The sequence below is a fragment of the Dermacentor variabilis genome, chromosome 1, assembly GCF_050947875.1.
Source record: "Dermacentor variabilis isolate Ectoservices chromosome 1, ASM5094787v1, whole genome shotgun sequence".
Classification (NCBI taxonomy): Eukaryota; Metazoa; Arthropoda; class Arachnida; order Ixodida; family Ixodidae; genus Dermacentor; species Dermacentor variabilis.
Window position 1 is genome coordinate 2,472,920 of NC_134568.1, and position 20,465 is coordinate 2,493,384.

Here is a 20,465-nt window from a genome sequence, read left to right on the forward strand (position 1 = left end):
ACAGAACCCTAGCTGGGAAGAAATGGGAAGCTAACTGTACAGGTATGGCATGCACAACACTGGTGTTACCAGGGTGCATGCGTCAAGCCAAGCGTGTCGCAGGCATGAGATAATTCCGGGTTTGCCAGGCGAAGGGGCACTGGACACTGTAAAGCATCGGATCGACTGCGCCGAAAAGACAAGTGTGTAGAAATCCCGTAGCCCCTCTAGAATTGCTTAACTCAGGAACTGATACTCCATAAAGAAAATGTACTCCGAAGGAACACCTTACAAATTGGTGAGAGACTGCAATGAACGCTCGGAAAACATTGTGTTTAGTTTGAAAGAAGTAGCAGCTTTTACATAAATATATGATAATCCCGCTGTTTGGATAAATGCTGATGATAAAGTACGTGGCAGCTAAGGAGAAGCAATTTATGCATATTTAGCGCAGAAAAAGTAATTTCGATGGCTTATTGATCCAAGTGTGCAATTTGCACAATCTTTGAAATATTTGTGATTCTCAGCTCTTTATGAGGCAACAATCTTTATAATTAAAATCGTCCCATGGAAGCTCCGAAGGGGGGGGGGGGGTTCTTTCACCCTCTTCCGCCAGCACGTCTCTTGAAAGTGTATATGACGCATATCTTGCCGCCACGTCTGACTAGAGTGCATTTTTACTCTCGAAAGCAGTTATGCGATGCCATCAATGACCCAGATGTCGGTATCGCTTTCATGACTTACTGTCTTACTTGAATCTAGGCTGATACTTTTGTTTAACAACCAATGCAGGAAATCAAGGGGCTGGTTTTGATTCGAGCGTGCGGTTTGGCCGCAACCGCCAGACACTGTGGACCTCAGAAAGACCAATACCACTAGGTGAAAGAACATGTTCTTGATTTCATAAGCACACACAGAATATCGCAACTTCCCTAGGGCTGTTATTATACAGGCGAAGGAGATCGCAAGCTCACGTAGCGCCGCTCAGAACAAGTTGAGACGTTCTGTCAACGTGAGACGTGCCTGTCAACTTTGACATGCTCTGTTCGCTTAGTGAGGTATAGTGAACTGGGTCATGGTGGCATAGCATGACGTCCTGGCTAATGTGATCGTGTGAGAAACGCAGAAATGTGAGATCCCGAAGATGTTGAATTTTTTCCTTCGGTGTAGAATTAAGAATGTTTGTTTAGCTTCTGGGATTTCGAATTGAGCAGTTCGACCTAGAATTTCCGATAGCCTAGAGCCAAATAAATACGGTAATTTTTCATTGGGAAAACTGCACGTCACTTTTTCTGACGGCGTCTGTAAATGTGGCCTTCACTGCAATGCGAAAATGCTTTGCATTTCAATGTAAAGGTTGCGTTTCAGTCAGCGTTCGAAGTGTCATCACGCTTATTTCTTCTTAAATACATGTGTGAACAACATGTTCTTTTGTTGTTGTTTTCATGCAAATGCTGACATTACTGTTCCTACTGTAACCTGTTTAATGTCTTTCAGAGGCAGACGCCTTGTCTTTTGATGATTCTAACATCATGCGGGACTACATGAGGCAGGAACCATCAGGACTATTATGGCGTCTTCTATAAACAAGAAATAGAGGTCACTTCGCCTGCAGTTGTCTTCTAATGCGCTTTCGATAGATTGACTGTCTCAGTTTATGATGCTGACAAATTATTCTGAGGTGTACGACCATCGATCACTACCACTGAATTCCGATGATGTACCTCTGACGATGTACCACTGATGATGTACCACTGAGTCTGATGTGCAGGCTATGAACGTTTCTGTTAAACTGAACAACTTTCAAGCAATACTTTTCAATTATTTTCTGGCAACGGCTACTTCCTTTCTTCTTAGTCGGTTTGTGTTATTATTAGAACGCGTAGCACCCCTTAAAATTTCAAAAATATATTGTCTCCAAAAGGTTAACGTGTGATCATACCCGGACCCGAAGAGACAGCGTAGCCTGATCGAATAAGCACAGGAGATGGCTACGGCCCATGGCTGCCTGCAATAAGAACACCCACCTAAGCCGCAAACTGCGCTTGCTCATTATAAACGTTTATCATAATCGGTCTCTCTCTCTCTCTCTGTCATGAATGTGCTCCGATGTTCAATCTCCCTCGAACGCTGTGGTTTTTTCCTCGCGTGTTTTCTATGTTTTAGAATTCTGCTCTTTACTGCCTTCTAGAATGATGGTTTATATTGAAGGTTCTGTATTTAAAAATATCGAGTAACTTTATTAATTCATCTAGGACCGCAATGAAACTGCTTACTCACCCCAAAACGAACAGCAGGCGCGCAATCACTGTAGTTGTGTCCTGAATATTTCTTTTTTATCGAGCCAGTTTGTTCAGCCATGATAAGTATACAAGAACATACGCTACACTTCGCAGCAGCTCGCAGGGGTTGGAGCATTACGGTACTCCTCTTCCCAACCGGTGCCGAGGACCGCCCATGGGTTCAGCTCAGGTATTGCGTGGAAGAGGGTCTGGCCAAGGTTCGGAGCGCGTGTTTCGAGGTTCTACGCCGCGTCCAGTGCCCAATGGCTGTCACAAGGACGGCGAGGGTTTCTGGATCCATGGACTTGCACTCGACACCCGCCTCAGCACACCTCGACAATGCTTCAGGTAACGACAGCTTATTGGTAAAGCAACTTGGCATGCGTGCTGTTGATGTAAGCAGGCACTGTGGCTGGATTAGATATGAGCAGTAATATGACACGTCGAATTGATGCATTGCGTACCACATTGTAATGCAAAGTGAGATATTCATTCTTTTTATTTCACGCTCGTAGTTTTGGTACAAATACGTACGGACCCTTTCATTGTACTATAATGACAACCCAATTTAGTGACGGGCAACGAAGACATCAATGAACGAGAAGCTATAATGGCGACAGCTAATCTCCGACGGCCGTTGAAGTGTGCGCTTAAATTCCTCTCATGGTCGGGAACCAACAGAAATTTAGAAGAAGTTAATCTTTCCTCAAAATGAAATGAAATTCGAAGTGCAATTGGCATGGTTGCAAACAGTGACAGCAACAGTTCATAAAATGTACTTCCAGGTGAGCTAGTCAGCTTATTTTTTTAGATTTCATCATCATCATCATCATCATCATCATCATCATCATCAGCCTGGTTACTCCCACTGCATGGCAAAGGCCTCTCCCATATTTCTCCAACAACCCCGGTCATTTACTAATTGTGGCCATGTCGTCCCTGCAAACTTCTTAATCTCATCCGCCCGCCTAACTTTCTGCCGCCTCCTGCTACGCTTCCCTTCCCTTGGAATCCAGTCCGTAACCCTTAATGGCCATCGGTTATCTTCCCTCCTCATTACATGTCCTGCCCATGCCCATTTCTTTTTCTTGATTTCCACTAAGATGTCATTAACTCGTGTTTGTTCCCTCACCCAATCTGCTCTTATCACTTAACGTTACAGCCATCATTCTTCTTTCCATAGCTCGTTGCGTCGTCCTCAATTTAAGTAGAACCCTTTTCATAAGCCTCCAGGTTTCTGCCCCGTAGGTGAGTACTAGTAAGACACAGCTATTATACACTTTTCTCTTAAGCGATAATGGTAACCTGCTGTTCATGATCTGAGAATGCCTGCCAAACACACCCCAGCACATTCTTATTCTTCTGATTATTTCCGTCTCATGATCAGGATCCGCCGTCACTATGTGCCCTAAGTAGATGTATTCCCTTACCACTTCCAGTTCCTCGCTGCCTATTGTAAATTGCTGGTCTCTTCTGAGACTGTTAAACATTATTTTAGTTTCCTACAGAATAATTTTTATACCCACTCTTCTGCTTTGCCTCTCCAAGTCAATGAACATGCATTGCAATTGCTCTCCTGAGTTACTAAGCAAGGCAATATCATCAGCGAATCGCAAGTTGCTAAGGTATTCCCTGCAAACTTTTATCCCCAATTCTTCCCACTCCAGGCCTTTGAATACCTCCTGTAAACATGCTGTGAATAGCATTGGAGATATCGTATCTCCCTGTCTGACGCCTTTCTTTATAGGGATTTTGTTGCTTTCTTTGTGTAGGACTACGGTGGCTGTGGAGCCGCTATAGATATCTTCCAGTATCTTTACATATGGCTCATCTACACTCTGATTCCGTAATGCCTCCATGACTGCTGAGGTTTCGACTGAATCAAACGCTTTCTCGTAATCAATGAAAGCTATATATAAGGGTTGGTTATATTCTGCACATTTCTCTATCACTTGATTGATCGTGTGAATATGGTCTATTGTTGAGTAGCCTTTACGGAATCCTGCCTGGCCCTTGGGTTGACAGAAGTCTAAGGTGTTCCTGATTCTATTTGCGATTACCTTAGTAAATACTTTGTAGGCAACGGACAGTAAGCTGATCGGTCTATAATTTTTCAAGTCTTTGGCGTCCCCTTTCTTATGGATTAGGACTATGTTAGCGTTCTTCCAAGATTCCGGTACGCTCGAGGTCAAGAGGCATTGCGTATACAGGGTGGCCAGTTTTTCTAGAACAATCTTCCCACCATCCTTCAACAAATCTGCTGTTACCTGATCCTCCCCAGCTGCCTTCCCCCTTTGCATAGCTCCTAAGGCTTTCTTTACTTCTTCTGGCGTTACCTGCGGGATTTCGAATTCCTCTAGGCTATTCTCTCTTCCACTATCGTCGTGGGTGCCACTGGTACTGTATAAAGCTCTATAGAACTCCTCAGCCACTTGAACTATCTCATCCATATTAGTAACGATATTGCCGGCTTTGTCTCTTAGCGCACACATCTGATTCTTGCCTATTCCTAGTTTCTTTTTCACTGTTTTTAGGCTTCCTCCGTTCCTGAGAGCCTGTTCAATTCTATCCATATTATAGTTCCTGATGTCCGCTGTCTTACGCTTGTTGATTAACTTAGAAAGGTCTGCCAGTTCTAGCTGTAGGGTTAGAGGCTTTCATACATTGGCGTTTCTTGATCAGATCTTTCGTCTCCTGCGATAGCTTACTGGTTTCCCGTCTAACGGCGTTACTACCGACTTCTATTGCGCACTCCTTAATGATGCCCATGAGATAGTCGTTCATTGCTCCAACACTAAGGTCCTCTTCCTGAGTTAAAGCCGAATACCTGTTCTGTAGCTTGATCCGGAATTCCTCTAGTTTCCCTCTTTCCGCTAACTCATTGATTGGCTTCTTGTGTACCAGTTTCTTCCGTTCCCTCCTCAAGTCTAGGCTAATTCGAGTTCTTACCATCCTATGGTCACTGCAGCGTACCTTGCCGAGCACGTCTACATCTTGTATGATGCCAGGGTTCGCGCAGAGTATGAAGTCGATTTCATTTCTAGTCTCATCATTCGGGCTCCTCCACGTCCACTTTCGACTAACCCGCTTGCGGAAAAAGGTGTTCATTATCCGCATATTATTCTGTTCTGCAAACTCTACTAATAATTCTCCTCTGCTATTCCTAGAGCCTATGCCATATTCCCCCACTGACTTGTCTCCAGCCTGCTTCTTGCCTACCCTGGCATTGAAGTCGCCCATCAGTATAGTGTATTTTGTTTTGACTTTACCCATCGCCGATTCCACGTCTTCATAAAAGCTTTCGACTTCCTGGTCATCATGACTGCATGTAGGGGCATAGACTTGTTTTACCTTCAATTTGTACCTCTTATTAAGTTTCACAACAAGACCTGCCACCCTCTCGTTAATGCTATAGAATTCCTGTATGTTACCAGCTATTTCCTTATTAATCAGGAATCCGACTCCTAGTTCTCGTCTCTCCGCTAAGCCCCGGTAACACAGTACATGCCCGCTTTTTAGCACTGTATATGCTTCTTTTGTCCTCCTAACCTCACTGAGCCCTATTATATTCCATTTACTACCCTCTAATTCCTCCAATAACACTGCTAGACTCGCCTAACTAGATAGCGTTCTAACGTTAAAATGTTGCCAGGTTCAGATTCCAATGGCGGCCTGTCCGGAGCCAGGTATTCTTAGCACCCTCTGCAGCGTCACAGATCTGACCTGGTATTATGGTATTTATGAATGGTATTTAGAATTTATTTAGAATGGTATTTAGAATTTATTTATTATGGTATTTAGAACCTGGTATTTATGACCTGCACATGTGTGGCCACACATAATTGAGGATATATAATTTTTTTTTAGGACGGTTTCCGTACAGTGATAAAATGAAGGAAAAGACTTTAAAAAGAAAGAAAAGAAGGAGAAAAAAGAGGAACATAACATGTGATTTGAACTCGTGATCCTTCAATGTTGCCCGGAAAAGTAGCTCAGTCGGTTGGTTCGTCAAGCCAACGGTTACTTTCAAGCGCCATAGCTCCTGCTCCGAGCCTCATACTTACGTGGAAAGGGACTGATGATGTCCGCGACGGTCGATTTTGAGTGGTTGGAAGGCATAATTTCTTGGAAAAATGGCCGCCAGAGGAGCAGCGTGAACTCGAGCGGCTTTAGAGACTAGGAAAACTGCCTTAAAATATTTAGACTTGAGGGGAAGCTTCGTTAACAAACTATAACACGGCAATCAGCACTCGAATACGACGAGAGAATTTATTGAGACGTGGAAAATTCCCTCGAAATAAATCTGGTTTGTGAGACAAATGCTTGTATATAGCGGGCAAATAATAAAAATAAAGATAAATGAACCTGTCTTACCCACCTACGTTGTGCATGACAGCGATATCAACATACAAATATGTAGATACCACAATAGCAAGTTGAATATATCAAGCGGTAAGGTCACCGCACTTTGCTCTAGTATATTCTCGGATCATAGCTGCAAGCAGAAATGCAAAACAAAAGCAAGCGATGGCACAGCTAAAAACCTGCTCGAGGCAAGAGCTTATGTATCGCTTTTGATCAAGTTCTGGCAGTTACAAAAGTTCGCCTTGCAGAAACCACACCTACTCGTTCATACCGACATTCATAGGAAGGGCAAAAGGGTTTAGGCACGAGAAAGGCTACAACAAAGACATACAGGCAGAGACCGAGGAGCGCATACGCCAACCGCCCCGTTACCTCTGCAAGGACGCTGAATTGTGGAATGACATGACAATAGAAACAAAAATTTTGCTGCTCTGCGAAGCTATTATAATCCTACTACGCATAACAAATCGTCAGTTGCCACCATTACTTTCTCGCAGATTGGGCAAAACTGCTCTTGCACAAGAATGCAGCAACATAACATAGTGACTTTCTTCTGAATTGTACTCAAATACGACTGTATTTTAGCATCGTACAGTACATACGTGAAACGTTTTTACTTTTAACTAACATCTAGCCATTAAATGAATGTCTGATATTGGAGATAACAGAAAACTGCATATTTTTTGCGTGCTGTCAAGGAGCAAAGAACCTGCAGTGGATGATTCCTGATAAATGTGACATGCGTCCTGGAATAGAGATATCACACCACGCACAATATCAGCAATAAACTCGTTTTATTAATCTTTTTCGCTGAGTTAGCAAAGTCCATACACCTCAGAAAGGCATCATGCCAAGACGGCCCATTTGTAACCAATATAGAAGCCAGCTCCCTTTCGGGTAAATAATTAAAAAGTAGCTCATAAGGTAACACAATGACAGTCAAACAAGATAAAATGCTTTAGAAAGCTATAAAGAAGCTCGCCACGATCGGCAGAACCAGCAACGGAATCTTCTTTTCAAAAACAACTTTGTGATGCAAGCAATGTCGTCCTTATCCGATAAAGGATCGACTGACTGGGAACGACATGATGTGTTGCGGGGTAAGAACAAGGACACAAGAAGAAACAAAATGCCTACACAAGTGTGTGTGTCTGTGTATGGTGTCCTCATGTGGTCCTTTTTCTTGCTGCTCTACACTTCATGCCATTGCATGATCTACCAACAAGCCCACGTGACCATACTCATTCAACGTTGTGTAGTTTTTATATAGATGCACTGACGCAACCACTTGCAACCTATGTGTCTGCGGTGTCAAATCCCATATAAACTGCCAAGCACAACAGTTGCAAGATGGCGCAATGGTTAGAGCGAGCTGCGTCCTGTGGCACATTGCCGTTAGGGGCACGAGTTGACATGCCGGTGGCTGTGCGCTGGTGGACAAAATTCATCTTCGCACTTACGAGGTTGAAGCAGACTGCAAGGGTGCGGCCGTCATCGTGGGTGTAAAGTTACGCGATGGCGTGACGTCATACGCCAGATGTAACAATTCCTTTACGCTGCATTGACTGAGCATGCGCAAAAATTTTGCAGCCACCGTTACACTGCGCTCGTAGTACCGAATGCCACGGGATTCGTGTCCATGCTAAGGAAATCCGACGACACCTAAGCTCTTAGGAGTTGTGAATGCGAAAGTATTAATGTCCAATTGAACGCCGCTTTGCAGTCCTTCCAGTTACCAACTCCTCGCGGGCAAACGAACGCGTCGAGACCCTTGGCCAACGCCTCCTAGACAGCACAAGATCGCTGTGGTATTATTCACATTACGCGTCATTCACATTCACATTACCAATTGAGCTACCGCGGCGCCGTTTTCGCATCTACTTACTTTGGTATATATGTTTTACTACGAGAACCCTGGGAGCGTTAGCCAGCGCCACCACTCACAAACCTGGCGGAGGATGTAGAACAACCTTTCTGCCGCAGGCGTCACGAGTACGTGATTTTTTTTCTTGGGGGGGGGGGGATGGAGGGGAGGGGTCAAGCCGACTGGTCAATAAACCCACACATGCTACCTGAAGGCGTCAGCGTTGCCGGATTCGACACCCTCGCTATGTAATAAACGAGAGGAAAGGAGGTTAAGCGAGAGGACTGAATTTTATTAATCATATGACAAGAAACCAATGACAATAACAATAATATAATATACCTAATAATAACATTAATAACCAATAACAATAAGATTATTCATCATAACCAGCATGGTTTCAGAAATGGTCTGTCTCCTGTTTCTCAATTTGTCGAACTTTTTCAGGACCTCGCAAAGAGAATTAATGACGACAGCCAAAGAGATATATTTTCCCCACTACTCGAAGGCTTTTGATCGCGTTTCAAAGGCCATTAAATTGCTCTTTAAGCTTAACTGCATACTTGGGGATAGTTAGATGGACAGGCGGCTACTTGTCTGAGCGCCGGCATTTCGTGCAGTATAAGGACCACGCTTCTGACACCGTCTCGCTTGTTTCTGGCGTTTCGCAAGGTTCAGGGCTGGCACCATTTTTATTCCTCTTATCTATATAAATGACATAGGACACCACGTCGATGTCTACATACTTTTGTTCGCAGATCGGACTGCGTACTCTTACAGCAAATAAACTCTCCAGCAGACCAGGCAAGGTCGAACAAGGCGCCCAACAACGTCGTGCAGTGGTGCAACATCTGGCGAATGGCTATAAATTCAGAAAAAAAACACCACGTCTACAACCAATTACCGGCCCATTGCACTAACGTCAAACTGTTGCAAAGTGTTAGAACATATTGTTTCTAAGCACATACGAGTGTATTTGTCACAGAAGAATATTCTTAGCAACTCTGAACATAGGTTTCACGAGGGCTTCTCAACCGCAAAACAATGTCTAGAAAGTGTTCACAACTTTAGTAAAGTTATCGATGGCAAGGTACAAATCGACGTGATCTACCTTGACTTCAAAAAGGCCTTTGATGAGGCTAATCATAGAAAACTGTTAATTAAATCAAAGGCTATTTTAGGAGATACAGGTGTAATCAAATGGGTGGAGGATTTTCTTACTAATCGCGGCCAGTTCCTCAGTATTGAAGAAAATAGGTCGACAATCTTTGACGTTAAGCCAGGGGTGCCTCAGAGTTCAGGTCTTGGGCCTGTGTTGTTCCTGGTATGCATTAACGATCTAATCGAAGAATCGGCCACAGTTACAGCGAGGCTATTCGCCGACGACTGGGTCCACATATAGATAAGTGAAATCTATTAGTGACCAGAGGCCCTCAAATAACTACTTAGGCAAAGTACACCAATGGTGCGACACGTGGCAGATGTCCCTTAGCCCAGTGAAGACAGCACGCGTGACAATCACACACAAACATGAATCTCTGTCATTCACATACACTCTAGAAGGTGAGCCACTTCATGAACCGAGTACAAGTACCTCGGAAGTTTAGTAAACTCTGACCTTACTCGGACACCACATATTAAAAAAGTCGTAGGGAGAGCCAACATGAGATTAGGTTTTATTCAACATTTCCCTAAACTCGCTTCTTGGGCAGCGAAACTGACTGATTACAAAGTGCTTGTGCGCCCGACATTAGAATATGCATGTGAAGTGTGGTATCCATATTTGAAATATTCAGTGTCAGAACTGGAGCAGGTCCGAAGACTTGCATTGAGGTTTATTTATTCCCGATACCATCGACAAGGCGCCGTCACACCACCCATGTGCGAGGGCGAACCTGCCCTACTTCACGTCAGGAGTAAGGAAAAACGGCTTAGCCTTTTTTATTTGATTATTAATGGTCTGGTTACTTGTTGATAAGTCTCACTACATAAATGAATCTAAGACGCGCATATTACGAAACATAGTAGACGCGTTGAGGAAAATGGATTTCACAGATTGCTACAAATACTCATTTTTACTTTCGACAGCACGTGATTGGAATTGCCTCCCTGCAGACATAGTGAATGCAAGGACTCGTGAGCAGTTTTCTGCACTTGTGTCCGAATATTCTGAACAATAGGGAATGTATCACTCTATTGCTCTATTGTACTGTTCCGGTCACTGCTTGCTGTATGTTGTTGTATTGTTACCACTGCTGTCTTGGTCCTAATGTGGACCGACAATATCTGTAAACAAATAAAAAAGAATCGGCGGCTCTGAGACCAATTTGCTCCACGATATAGGAAAATGTTGCCGCTCGGCCATTTTGTCTGCGCCGTTTCTACCTCCTGCGGCATGACGCGCGCGTTCTTACTCGCTAGTGTGGATGTAGAGAAAAGAGCCAAAGTGAAGAGGCTGTGGCCGTAGCAAAAATAAAAAATAAAAAAATAGAAACATTAGTTTAACATAGCAGAGCCGTTCAACGGGATTTTGTCCTAATGCATGACGGTGGTCGAACAAGCGCACGTAGGCAGTGCCACTTTATATCAGCATTTATGCTCACTTTTGCTCTCACCTGTACTTTGGCATATAGAGTGTCACAACAATCATGCATCGCGTTTTTAAAGTAAGACGAGCTGTTCTGTGCTAATATAACCAAGTGTATGTTGTTCCCAGAGGAGTATAGTAGCTGCCAGTTTTGCTTCTTGATGTCATTATTTAATAGCAATTAGCTATTCTTCAAATACTGCTGTGAATGGCTTGCTGTAAATGAATAATTTTAGGAAAGTGAAAGAAACATAAATCTGGAACGTTTTCAACCAGACACTTTTTTGCCCGTTTATTTGTTCCGGCTGATAAAGAAAGCTCGCGGAAAATGAAAAAAAAAATGACAACCATTCCACTCCTTGAAGATGGAACGGCACCGAAAGCACTTTGCTTTTCGTTTGGGAGCTTCAATTGTTGTCAGCTTTCGCCACAGAGTGCAATGGTTGCCCGGGCTCGCGATTGTCGTTTTGATTCAGCATCGCGGGAGCATTCTTCGTCGGTGGTTGCTTTGCACCGGCGCCGTTTACATTCTCGCGCTGTTCCCTCCGGCGCTCCTCGTAAGCATGTTGTTCTTCGGGTGTACGAACTATAGATGTCCGTCCCATTGATAACGCAGCTCTTTTTAGTGACGATACCTCCTGCTTATATACTGCGAGAACATTGATCTTACGTTATTTTCCACAGCGAGCGTTTCATCTGTTCCGCATTTTGTAATATGCGCCGTCGCACTGCACCCGTACGTGATCGCACACAAAGCAAACAATGAAACCCATTATGTATGGGTTTGTTAGAAATCGCTAATTCCGTTTCTGTTGCCGGACGCCGAAACAACTACGGAAGGTTAGTCATGCATAGCTTTCGCTGTAAAAACATCACGTAGCTGACGGTCCGGCCGCATCAAAGTGCAGCGCCCTCAAAGAGTCTCCAACGACGTTAGCGTGCGCAGTCTTTCCACGACGCGTCAACCACCAGTTTCCGGCACTCTTTCTTTATCAACACCGAGGCGCGGCGCGGTCGCGGGCGGGGAGCACCAGATAAAGCGCCAGCTGCACCAATAACTGCTATGGGGCTTGTTTGAGGGTGACAGATGTAGAAAGCGAAAAAAAAATGTACCCACCGAAAAATTAATGGTCTTCAAAAATATTGCTCCCCAATGCACGATGTGCAAGTGGTTGGAGAGCGAAGCTGTAAGTCACAACTAGAACGATAATTTATTGCGACATGGCTTGAAATTATTCACACGGCGACAATCACATGCACCTTACCGAATTATTAGCCTAAGGCGTTTAACTGCTTGAGACTTGGCTTGCGCCGCTACTTCGTGCAGCCCTATAGAGTGGGCCAGAGAGAATAGGGATGCACTTAACCAGACTTTCTGCGCGCCTCGTTAAGTACGCTGCTCTTCGGTAGTTGTCACTGTACGTGGTGTTCACTAGCCCTATCACAAAACAAATCAGTTCGTAGGCGGGCTTTTCTTTTACATACGAAAGTGCACATGTATTCACGTATGCTCCGTACGCTGCAGTTGCTGCCTCCCGGCAACTCTAGCTTATGCAACCGTAACCTTTACCGGGAAACGTTTGCGGCAAACGCTGTGAGCGAATGCGAGCTTTCTGGTTCTTTTTTTTTCTTGCGCCCGCATTAGCGCCCGAGGTTCCTTAAGGTGCCCTACAACTTTGTAAGTGATATGTTTCCGATTCAAGCAATAATTAAAAAGTTCGCTAATTAAAAGTAATTAATTAATACTTCGTGATGAAAAAATGCTGGCCGTAAGTACTACGACTACGGCTACTATGCAGCCACTACGATTTCTCTAGAGCTCTTGGGTATTTTTAAAATCTCGGTCCAAGTTAGCTGGGACACCCTGTATGTATGTATGTATGTATGTATGTATGTATGTATGTATGTATGTATGTATGTATGTATGTATGTATGTATGTATGTATGTATGTATGTATGTATGTATGTATGTATGTATGTATGTATGTATGTATGTATGTTATGCAAAAAAGAAGTGAGGCGTGCAGACGGGACACAAGAGTAGAGAAGTGGACAACAAGAACGCCGAACGACAACACGAACGTCGGCGTTCGTGTTGTCCACTTCTCTACTCTTGTGTCCTGTCTGCACGCCTCACTTCTTTTTTGGCATAATCAATCCTTACCAACTAGCTCAGCTTTCTGTCGTTCTAAGTGTGTGTGTGTGTGTGTGTGTGTGTGTGTGTGTGTGTGTGTGTGTGTGTGTGCCTTTCTTTCTTTCTCATGGCCTTCTGCTACGAAAGCATAAAAACGCACATTGCGCGAAAAAAACCGGCGCCTGTAATAGCGAAACGGCACCCGAATTCCCACTGGTTGGTGCACCAGGTGTCGCGTGAGGGGACGGGGCATCGCCGCCATTTCACGTCACTGTCGCTCTCGCTTTCGGAAGCCTGTGTTATCCGCGCGTTGCTCGTCTGCGAAAGCTCTCGCCTGCGTCCTAACTTCATCTCGGTTATCGCTACCCGTTGCGGCTACCTATTGTGACGCAGGTTGAAATTATTCACATGCAGTTTACCTGATTATTAGCCGAAGTCGTTTCAATGGCCCGCGACCTGGCTTGCGTGGCTACTTCTTGCGCCCTACAAAAAGTGGACTAGAGAGAACAGAAATGTACTTGACCACACTTTCACCGCACCTGTTAAGTACGCTGCTTTTCAGGACTCCCCACTGTACCTGGCCTTCCCGTACTAATGTCAGAACACAAATTAGTTGATACGCGGGTTCTTCCTTTACGTATGAAAGTTTAGTTACGTCACTGCCCGCTTCGTATGCCGCTTCCCAGCAACTGCAGCTCATACAACGGTAAACGTTTCCGCGAAACGTTCGCGGAGAAAGCTATGCGCGAAAGAGAGCATTTCGGGTTATATTTCCTAATTACCCTCGCACGGGAGCCGCTGCCGCAGATGGATGCTTTGAGCATCCCCTTTGGAACGGGGCGGTGGGTTGCACCACCAAGTTCTTCTTAACATAATGCCTAATTTCCTACTTGTCCTAAAAAAAAAGAAAAAAAGGCGCACACAGGAAGGCTTCCCACCACCAAACTTTCTAACTCCCTATTGTGAACTTTCTTTTTGTAGGCCAGCGTTGTTTGTCGTTTCCCTTCTTCCACCAATCATACAATCACCTGTTACTAATCTCTGTTGTGCACATGTTCCCTTTCCCCTTGCTCTAGCTGAACCCAAAGGCTACAAGGAGGCTAGAGTTACCTAAATCGACCACTGCGCAGGTATCTTCACATTCTAATAAAACATGGTTCATCGTTTATCCAAGCACGTGCTTCTTCTTCCTTGTTGTATCTCGCTTTATAATTGCGTGTTCTAAGGCATTCTGATCTCGCTCGAAAAGTAAACAGCTTCCTTTTGAGTAACCATCAATTGTTTCTTTCCTGATTTAGTTTTTTCCTCTTAAGTAGTCACTCATAGCAGATTTCATTTTCATTGTTTCTACCGATGAGATTATATGAGCCTCTCTGGCTTTCCGCTTGCAGCTCTTTGTTGCCATCTTGCTCACTCTACAGGCCGCATACTTGCTGGTAAGCTTCCTAATTCTTTTCCTTCACTATGAATCGATGCTTTTCCTGTACAAATATCTGAACACTCTCCCAGCCCATTTACTTTCTTCCATATTCCTCAATCATTCTTCATACTCAATTTTACTGCGAGGTTCCCTCACTTCAAAGCTTGCCCAGCCCGTATCACCCCGCACAGCTTCATTTCTAGTCTTCCCGTGAGCGCCCAATGCGAGGCGTCCGACTGACCTTTCGTTGCCATCGAGTCCTTATTGTATCCGTGATTTCAAGCAAACAACCGCATTTCCAAAAGTAAGTCGTGGAACCATTACACTTTCCCACATACCCCGGAGCACCTCGTACCTATTGTATCACATAGCGCTCTGCGCTTCATTATGGCTGCATTTCTCTTCCCCTTTACTGTTATTGTTTTTTCCTGTTTTTCCATATATCTGTTGCCTTCGTTTATACATATACCAAGATATTTATATTCTTTTACGCGAGGTATTTCCTGGTCCTGTATTTACACTGTCTGTTCACTGTTTGCATTGCACACCATAACACCTGATTTTTTTGCCCCTAGATTTGAGGCCTAAATTCTCGCCTTCGTGTCCACTGATGCTGCATATCACTTTGCTGGTTGGCAAGCAACACAATTGCGTCCGCATAATACAATACTGGTGGCTGCTGCTCTACTATGGTGCCCGTCTGTTTGTATGAGAGATTAAACCCGATATTGCTTCCCTCTTGCACCCTTTCCATCCTTACCATGTACATCATAAAGAACAGCGGGGATGGAAAGCATCCCTGTTTCAGTGCCTTGTTGATACCAGCTTGCTCCTCGCTCCTCATTCTTTTCCTTTCAACGCAAACTGTATTTTCAAGGTCAACATCTCATTGAACGCCTGCATACAGTCGTTGCCTATGCCTTCCACTTCCACAATATCCCACAATAGGTAGCGGTGTACATTGTCGTACGCTCCGGTAATGTCTAAAAGAGTCACATATGGCAGCCTGATTTCTTCTCTGCACATTTTAATACACTGAGCAAAGACTGCGCGGATGCACGGAGGCGATCGCCATCTGCTGGTGCTGCTTAAGGAATCCAGCGGCGCACGCCTCCCGAGATTTGCCTGAGCACACGAGAGACACATTGGAAGAGAGAGCTATACAGCTCTCGGGGTGAATAACTGAATAAATTTGGAAGAACAAGGGTTGTCGGTAGTGAGTTTAGAACCTGCGACCATACGCTCAGAAGCAGACTTTCTTACCCACTGAGTTCAATCGGCGCCTCTTAGAATGCAGAGCAGCGCACTCTGCTTTATGCCAGCATGCTAATTGGACTCAAATTTCCATTTCCAAGCCTGGCTGACGAAAGCAGTGACGTCAAAATCACCGTGACTGACTCGGATGCATCCCCATTAGATTCTATGGTAGTCGGGTAAGGCAGCATGGCGTCAGAGATCGAAGTGCACCAGCCTTGTGCTATCTAGGAGGCGGTGGCCAAGTCTCAACGCGCTCGCTTGCACGCGAGCGCGTCTCGAAGGACCACACAGCGGCGCTCAAGTGAACATTAATGTCACAGCTCATAAGAAGTGCTTATTTATAGATAGGTTTATTTCTCTCGAAACAAAGTACAGAAATGAGAGAGGACGGAAGGGAAAAAGCTGCCGAATGCAGCTTGAGGTCCCCCTACGCCCCACAGAGCAGCAGTGTGGTGGGAAACAAAGGCAATGCGACAGTTTGCAAAGTATACACAAAAACAGAATTCAAAATCACAATACCCATAATCTATTGCATAATTGTAATTTTACACGTAATCTGTTACATTGTCATGATTTTGCACAATTAACGCAATTACACAATTTCTTCGCCAATTCCCATTACACAATTCTAACGCCAACGTAGACAAAAATACAAATAAATAGAAATTATTCAAGTCCCCCAACAGTTACACAGGTGAGCCCTTCGGTAGAAGGCTCGAAAAGATCTATCAATTCCATGAAGGTTAGTGTAGAAAGCAACCTAAGAGAAAAACGATTATCTTCGAGAACATTTGGGTACCTAGGCAGATTGTACGATAAAGATTGTGTGCGGTATTTGCTGCAACTTAACGGTAGGGTCCGTGATATAGAGTGGCGTACATCATATGTAGGTTCATGAAGTACTATAGCTGAAACATTGTTAGCATAAGGTTATTGTTCGTTGCTATATCAGTTTTGTAAAGGCAAAGCAGTTTGAACATATACAAGTTAGTTATTCTTAAAATACTGAACTGCCTGAAATATTCTCTGGGGTCAGCATTCCACGGTAAATTAGCTATCAGTCTCATCACACGCTGTTGTGCAATAAGAAGGCGCTGTTAATTGCGCTGTGTCGTCGTACCCGCAACTGTGTGACAATAAGCAATCGCTGACGCAATAAATGAATTATAAATGATGAGTTTAACCTGTGAGGGAGGGGTTAACCTGAGTTTACATAACACGCAATTTAACCTGTTCTTTTTAGCACGAATATTTTCATTTGTAGGTCCCAATTGAGTGTCTCAGAGAATACGACACCAAGAGATTTTATACTGGGTACAATATCAATCTTGTCATTACCTAATAATAGTTCGATATCACAACTTACTACTTTATTTTTTGCCCTGTATATCATAGCCCTTGTTTTGTTCGTATTAACTTTAAGACAATTTTCATTACACCAGCGATGCAAATGTTCCAAAATTGGTTGCCACGGAGGGATAACTCAGCTAGTGTGTTTCCCGTGGCAAGCATTATAATATCACTAGCGTAAGCTACGAGATCAACCGGAAAGGGGGTATGAAAAATGTCATTTATATACACTACAAACAACAAACGCCCTAAAATTCATCCCTTTGGTACAGCAGATAACATTGGCTCAACATATGATGAGGCTTCATTTAAACACACCATTTGTTTACGGTACATTAGGTAAGACTGTATTAAAGCAAGACTGATGCCCGTAATGCCATAGTGACTGAGTTTCTGAGATAATAGAAAGTGGTCAATTAGATCAAATGCTTTGGATAAGTCTATGTATATCCCGATAACATGAAGCTTTTCTTCAAAGGCGGGAATTATAATTTATTTTTGTTTAGTCACTGCCATCTCAGTCGATCTCTGTTTTCTAAATCCAAACTGGTAGTCAGAAAGAACAGTATGGCTTACTTAGAAACTTAGTCAACCGGCAATAATTTTTCTCTAATGCTTTAAACAGTACTGGGAGAACCGGTATTGGTCGGTAATTGGAAAAGTCAGAAACAGAACCACTTTTACGTGTGGACACAAACTTTGCGATTTGCATTTGTTTTAGGAAGACGTCGGTACTTAAACAAATGTTATAAATGTATGCTGGTGTCGGGGCTAATGAGTCTATAACAAATTTAAATGGTTAGATTTGAAAATCATATTTATCCTTAGATTTACTCGACCGGAGGTTGGGAAACACTAATATTATTTCTGATTCAGTAGTTCGAAACATAAATAAGGTTTCGTGAAAGCTTGGTGCCGCACAGGCATAGCCGACAGGGACACCTGGTGCGACACAGAGGGATTTTGTAACATTGATGAAAAACCTATTAAACTGGTTGGAAAGTTCCTTTCCGCACAGAACTTTGCCTTCTTTTTCAATAGAAGCAATAGGATGGCGTGACCGGAAGTTAAGCAAGCGATTTAATTGGTCCCATTAGTCTCGGGCACGGTTTCTCGAAGCAGGGTCAAAAAGATTGCTAAAGTATTCCAATTCCGCCCTCTTCAGTTTTCGGTTTAACTGATTACAGTATTTTTTATATGCGTCTAATTTTGCAGGGACTCGAGATTTAATGAACTGCGTAAATAACTTGACTTTAAATTTAATTTGAAGAATTATTTCTGCTGTTATCCATGGTTTTCTATTTTTGCATTTTCTTGCGTGCCTCAGACTTATTTGTGTCCTCTGATTTATTTTTAGCGCTCTTTTGGTCAAGTATGAGCGATCAAATATTCAGCAGTCGATGTTTCGCGTGCCTTGATCTCGTCGCCATGCGATCAATCTTGAAAGCCACAGCATTATTACCTTCAAGGTACGAATAGTCAGCATAGGAATGTAAACCTGTTATACTGTGGCAGTAGACACTGACCTTGGCGTACGCCCTGCCCATCTATTGTGGAGTGACAACTGCTTCTCGTTTTCTTACAAAGGGCTGAAATTTCGGGGTGCTACTGTCATCACCGTGCGGCTTCATACGCTGTAGTCAAGTAATTGACGTCGCATAAAAATGCATATATATATATATATATATATATATATATCGCATGCTTTAAGTACTATTTTATGCTCGCTCATGCTTGCAGTACGGACGCATACGCTAACGCGTCTGAAATAACATGTTTTTTCATAACCATTGTTCTCCATATTGTTCTGCTTACAGTGTTTCGGTATTGGAATCTTGTCGTATCAACAAGTGAGCGAAATTATCCGCGTCGTAGCTGTTGATTTATGCAGCATGAACGATATTCTGCGTGACTATTCAACTCTTTTACATTCTAGTATTACAGTCGTTCCCCCTTTGTGTTTCATTTGCCGTCAGAGATGCCCCTTGAACGTCATTGCCACTGCTCGCAGTTGCCTTCCACAAGCATATCCCGGGAGGATGCGCCCGAAATCGACCTGCGCCCAGCGATCGTCAACGCCACAGCCTGCCAGCAGACCACAGCTGCTGTAGGATGCTCTGCCTTGTATCCCGGGCTACCACTGCCACGCATGCGTGCAAGTGCGTTCGTCGTCCGTGACACGTCGTCCTTATTCGTGTCGCTCCTCGTCGCGACAGGCTGGAGCATCCGCTACGTCGCTGATTGGCGCAACTGCTGGACAGGGAGGCACGACCACACGGCCAAGTTGGGCAGTGCCGAGCCCGGTGCCAACTGGTCATCGATGGGAACAGGCAGAATTAGACTGGAAGTTAAACTGCCTTGGTGTCGTCAACGGGTCACCACTGTGCTTTCGAGGGGCTGCCACCGACGATGGCGTGAAGAAAACTGCCCTGTACTTGAACAATTGAATGCGTGTGTTTTATGTAACGTGCATCGCAGCTTAATGAGGCAGGTTCGGGTCGCGTGGCAAAGTGATGGTGGGACAGGGAATTTACTTATAATTTGCGTTCTTTGTTTTCATAATCATTAAAGTTTCATGTACTAATTATAGAAAATAAAGTCGGTGATGATTTGTAGTGACATCAGATCTGCTACTAGACAGTAGGAGCTGTATTGTAGGCAGCCTTAAGCAAAGTTGGCAACTTTTAGTCCGTTCAGCGTCATTGATTCGTCTTCTGGAGAAACATTGTCCGGTGAGAGAGGCAATAAATACCACAAATGTTTAGTTGGTAAGCACGAGAACTTCTACAAAAAAACATGTGAGCCGAAAAGTGCAAAATAAGTGGAGGGAGAAGATTCACCTTCTAATTATTAGGATGTGGCGCAATTCGTGACATGTGGCTGATGGAAATTTTCTGAAGGGCCCTGTTGCAAATTCTAATATTGACCACACAAGTGAAACTTCGCGCTCGAGCCAGTGTTTCTCTTACCCCGTGCCTTCTACTGTGGCGCTATAAGCATGACAACGACCTCGTGCTGTTCATCTTTAATGTCGGCACTTGCCTGTCGCCGCACTTTCATCAATGGATGAACGTCCGACGTTGATGAAGTTATAAAGCGCCTGCCCCTTCGTGAGTTGTGCCTATGTCAGTAAACGGCTATCGCGCATTTTTTCAGAGAGATTAACCACGTGGCCTTCTTTTACGTGCGCCGACACGAGCGTGTCGGCATCTTGTTCCCATCGAAAT

General features: G+C 44.0%; 1 protein-coding gene across 1 annotated transcript in view; it reads left to right on the top strand.

The window, feature by feature from the left end:
* LOC142574883 (uncharacterized) overlaps nucleotides 1–19,832 on the top strand; it is a 31,178-nt gene extending 11,346 nt beyond the window's left edge. Inside the window, exons 5-6 of the mRNA XM_075683883.1 lie at nucleotides 2,376–2,609; nucleotides 19,215–19,832. Of these exons, the coding sequence (XP_075539998.1) occupies nucleotides 2,376–2,609; nucleotides 19,215–19,227 (247 nt within the window). The 3' untranslated portion in view covers nucleotides 19,228–19,832. The remainder of the gene's footprint in view (nucleotides 1–2,375; nucleotides 2,610–19,214) is intronic.
* The last annotated feature ends 633 nt before the right edge of the window (nucleotides 19,833–20,465 follow it).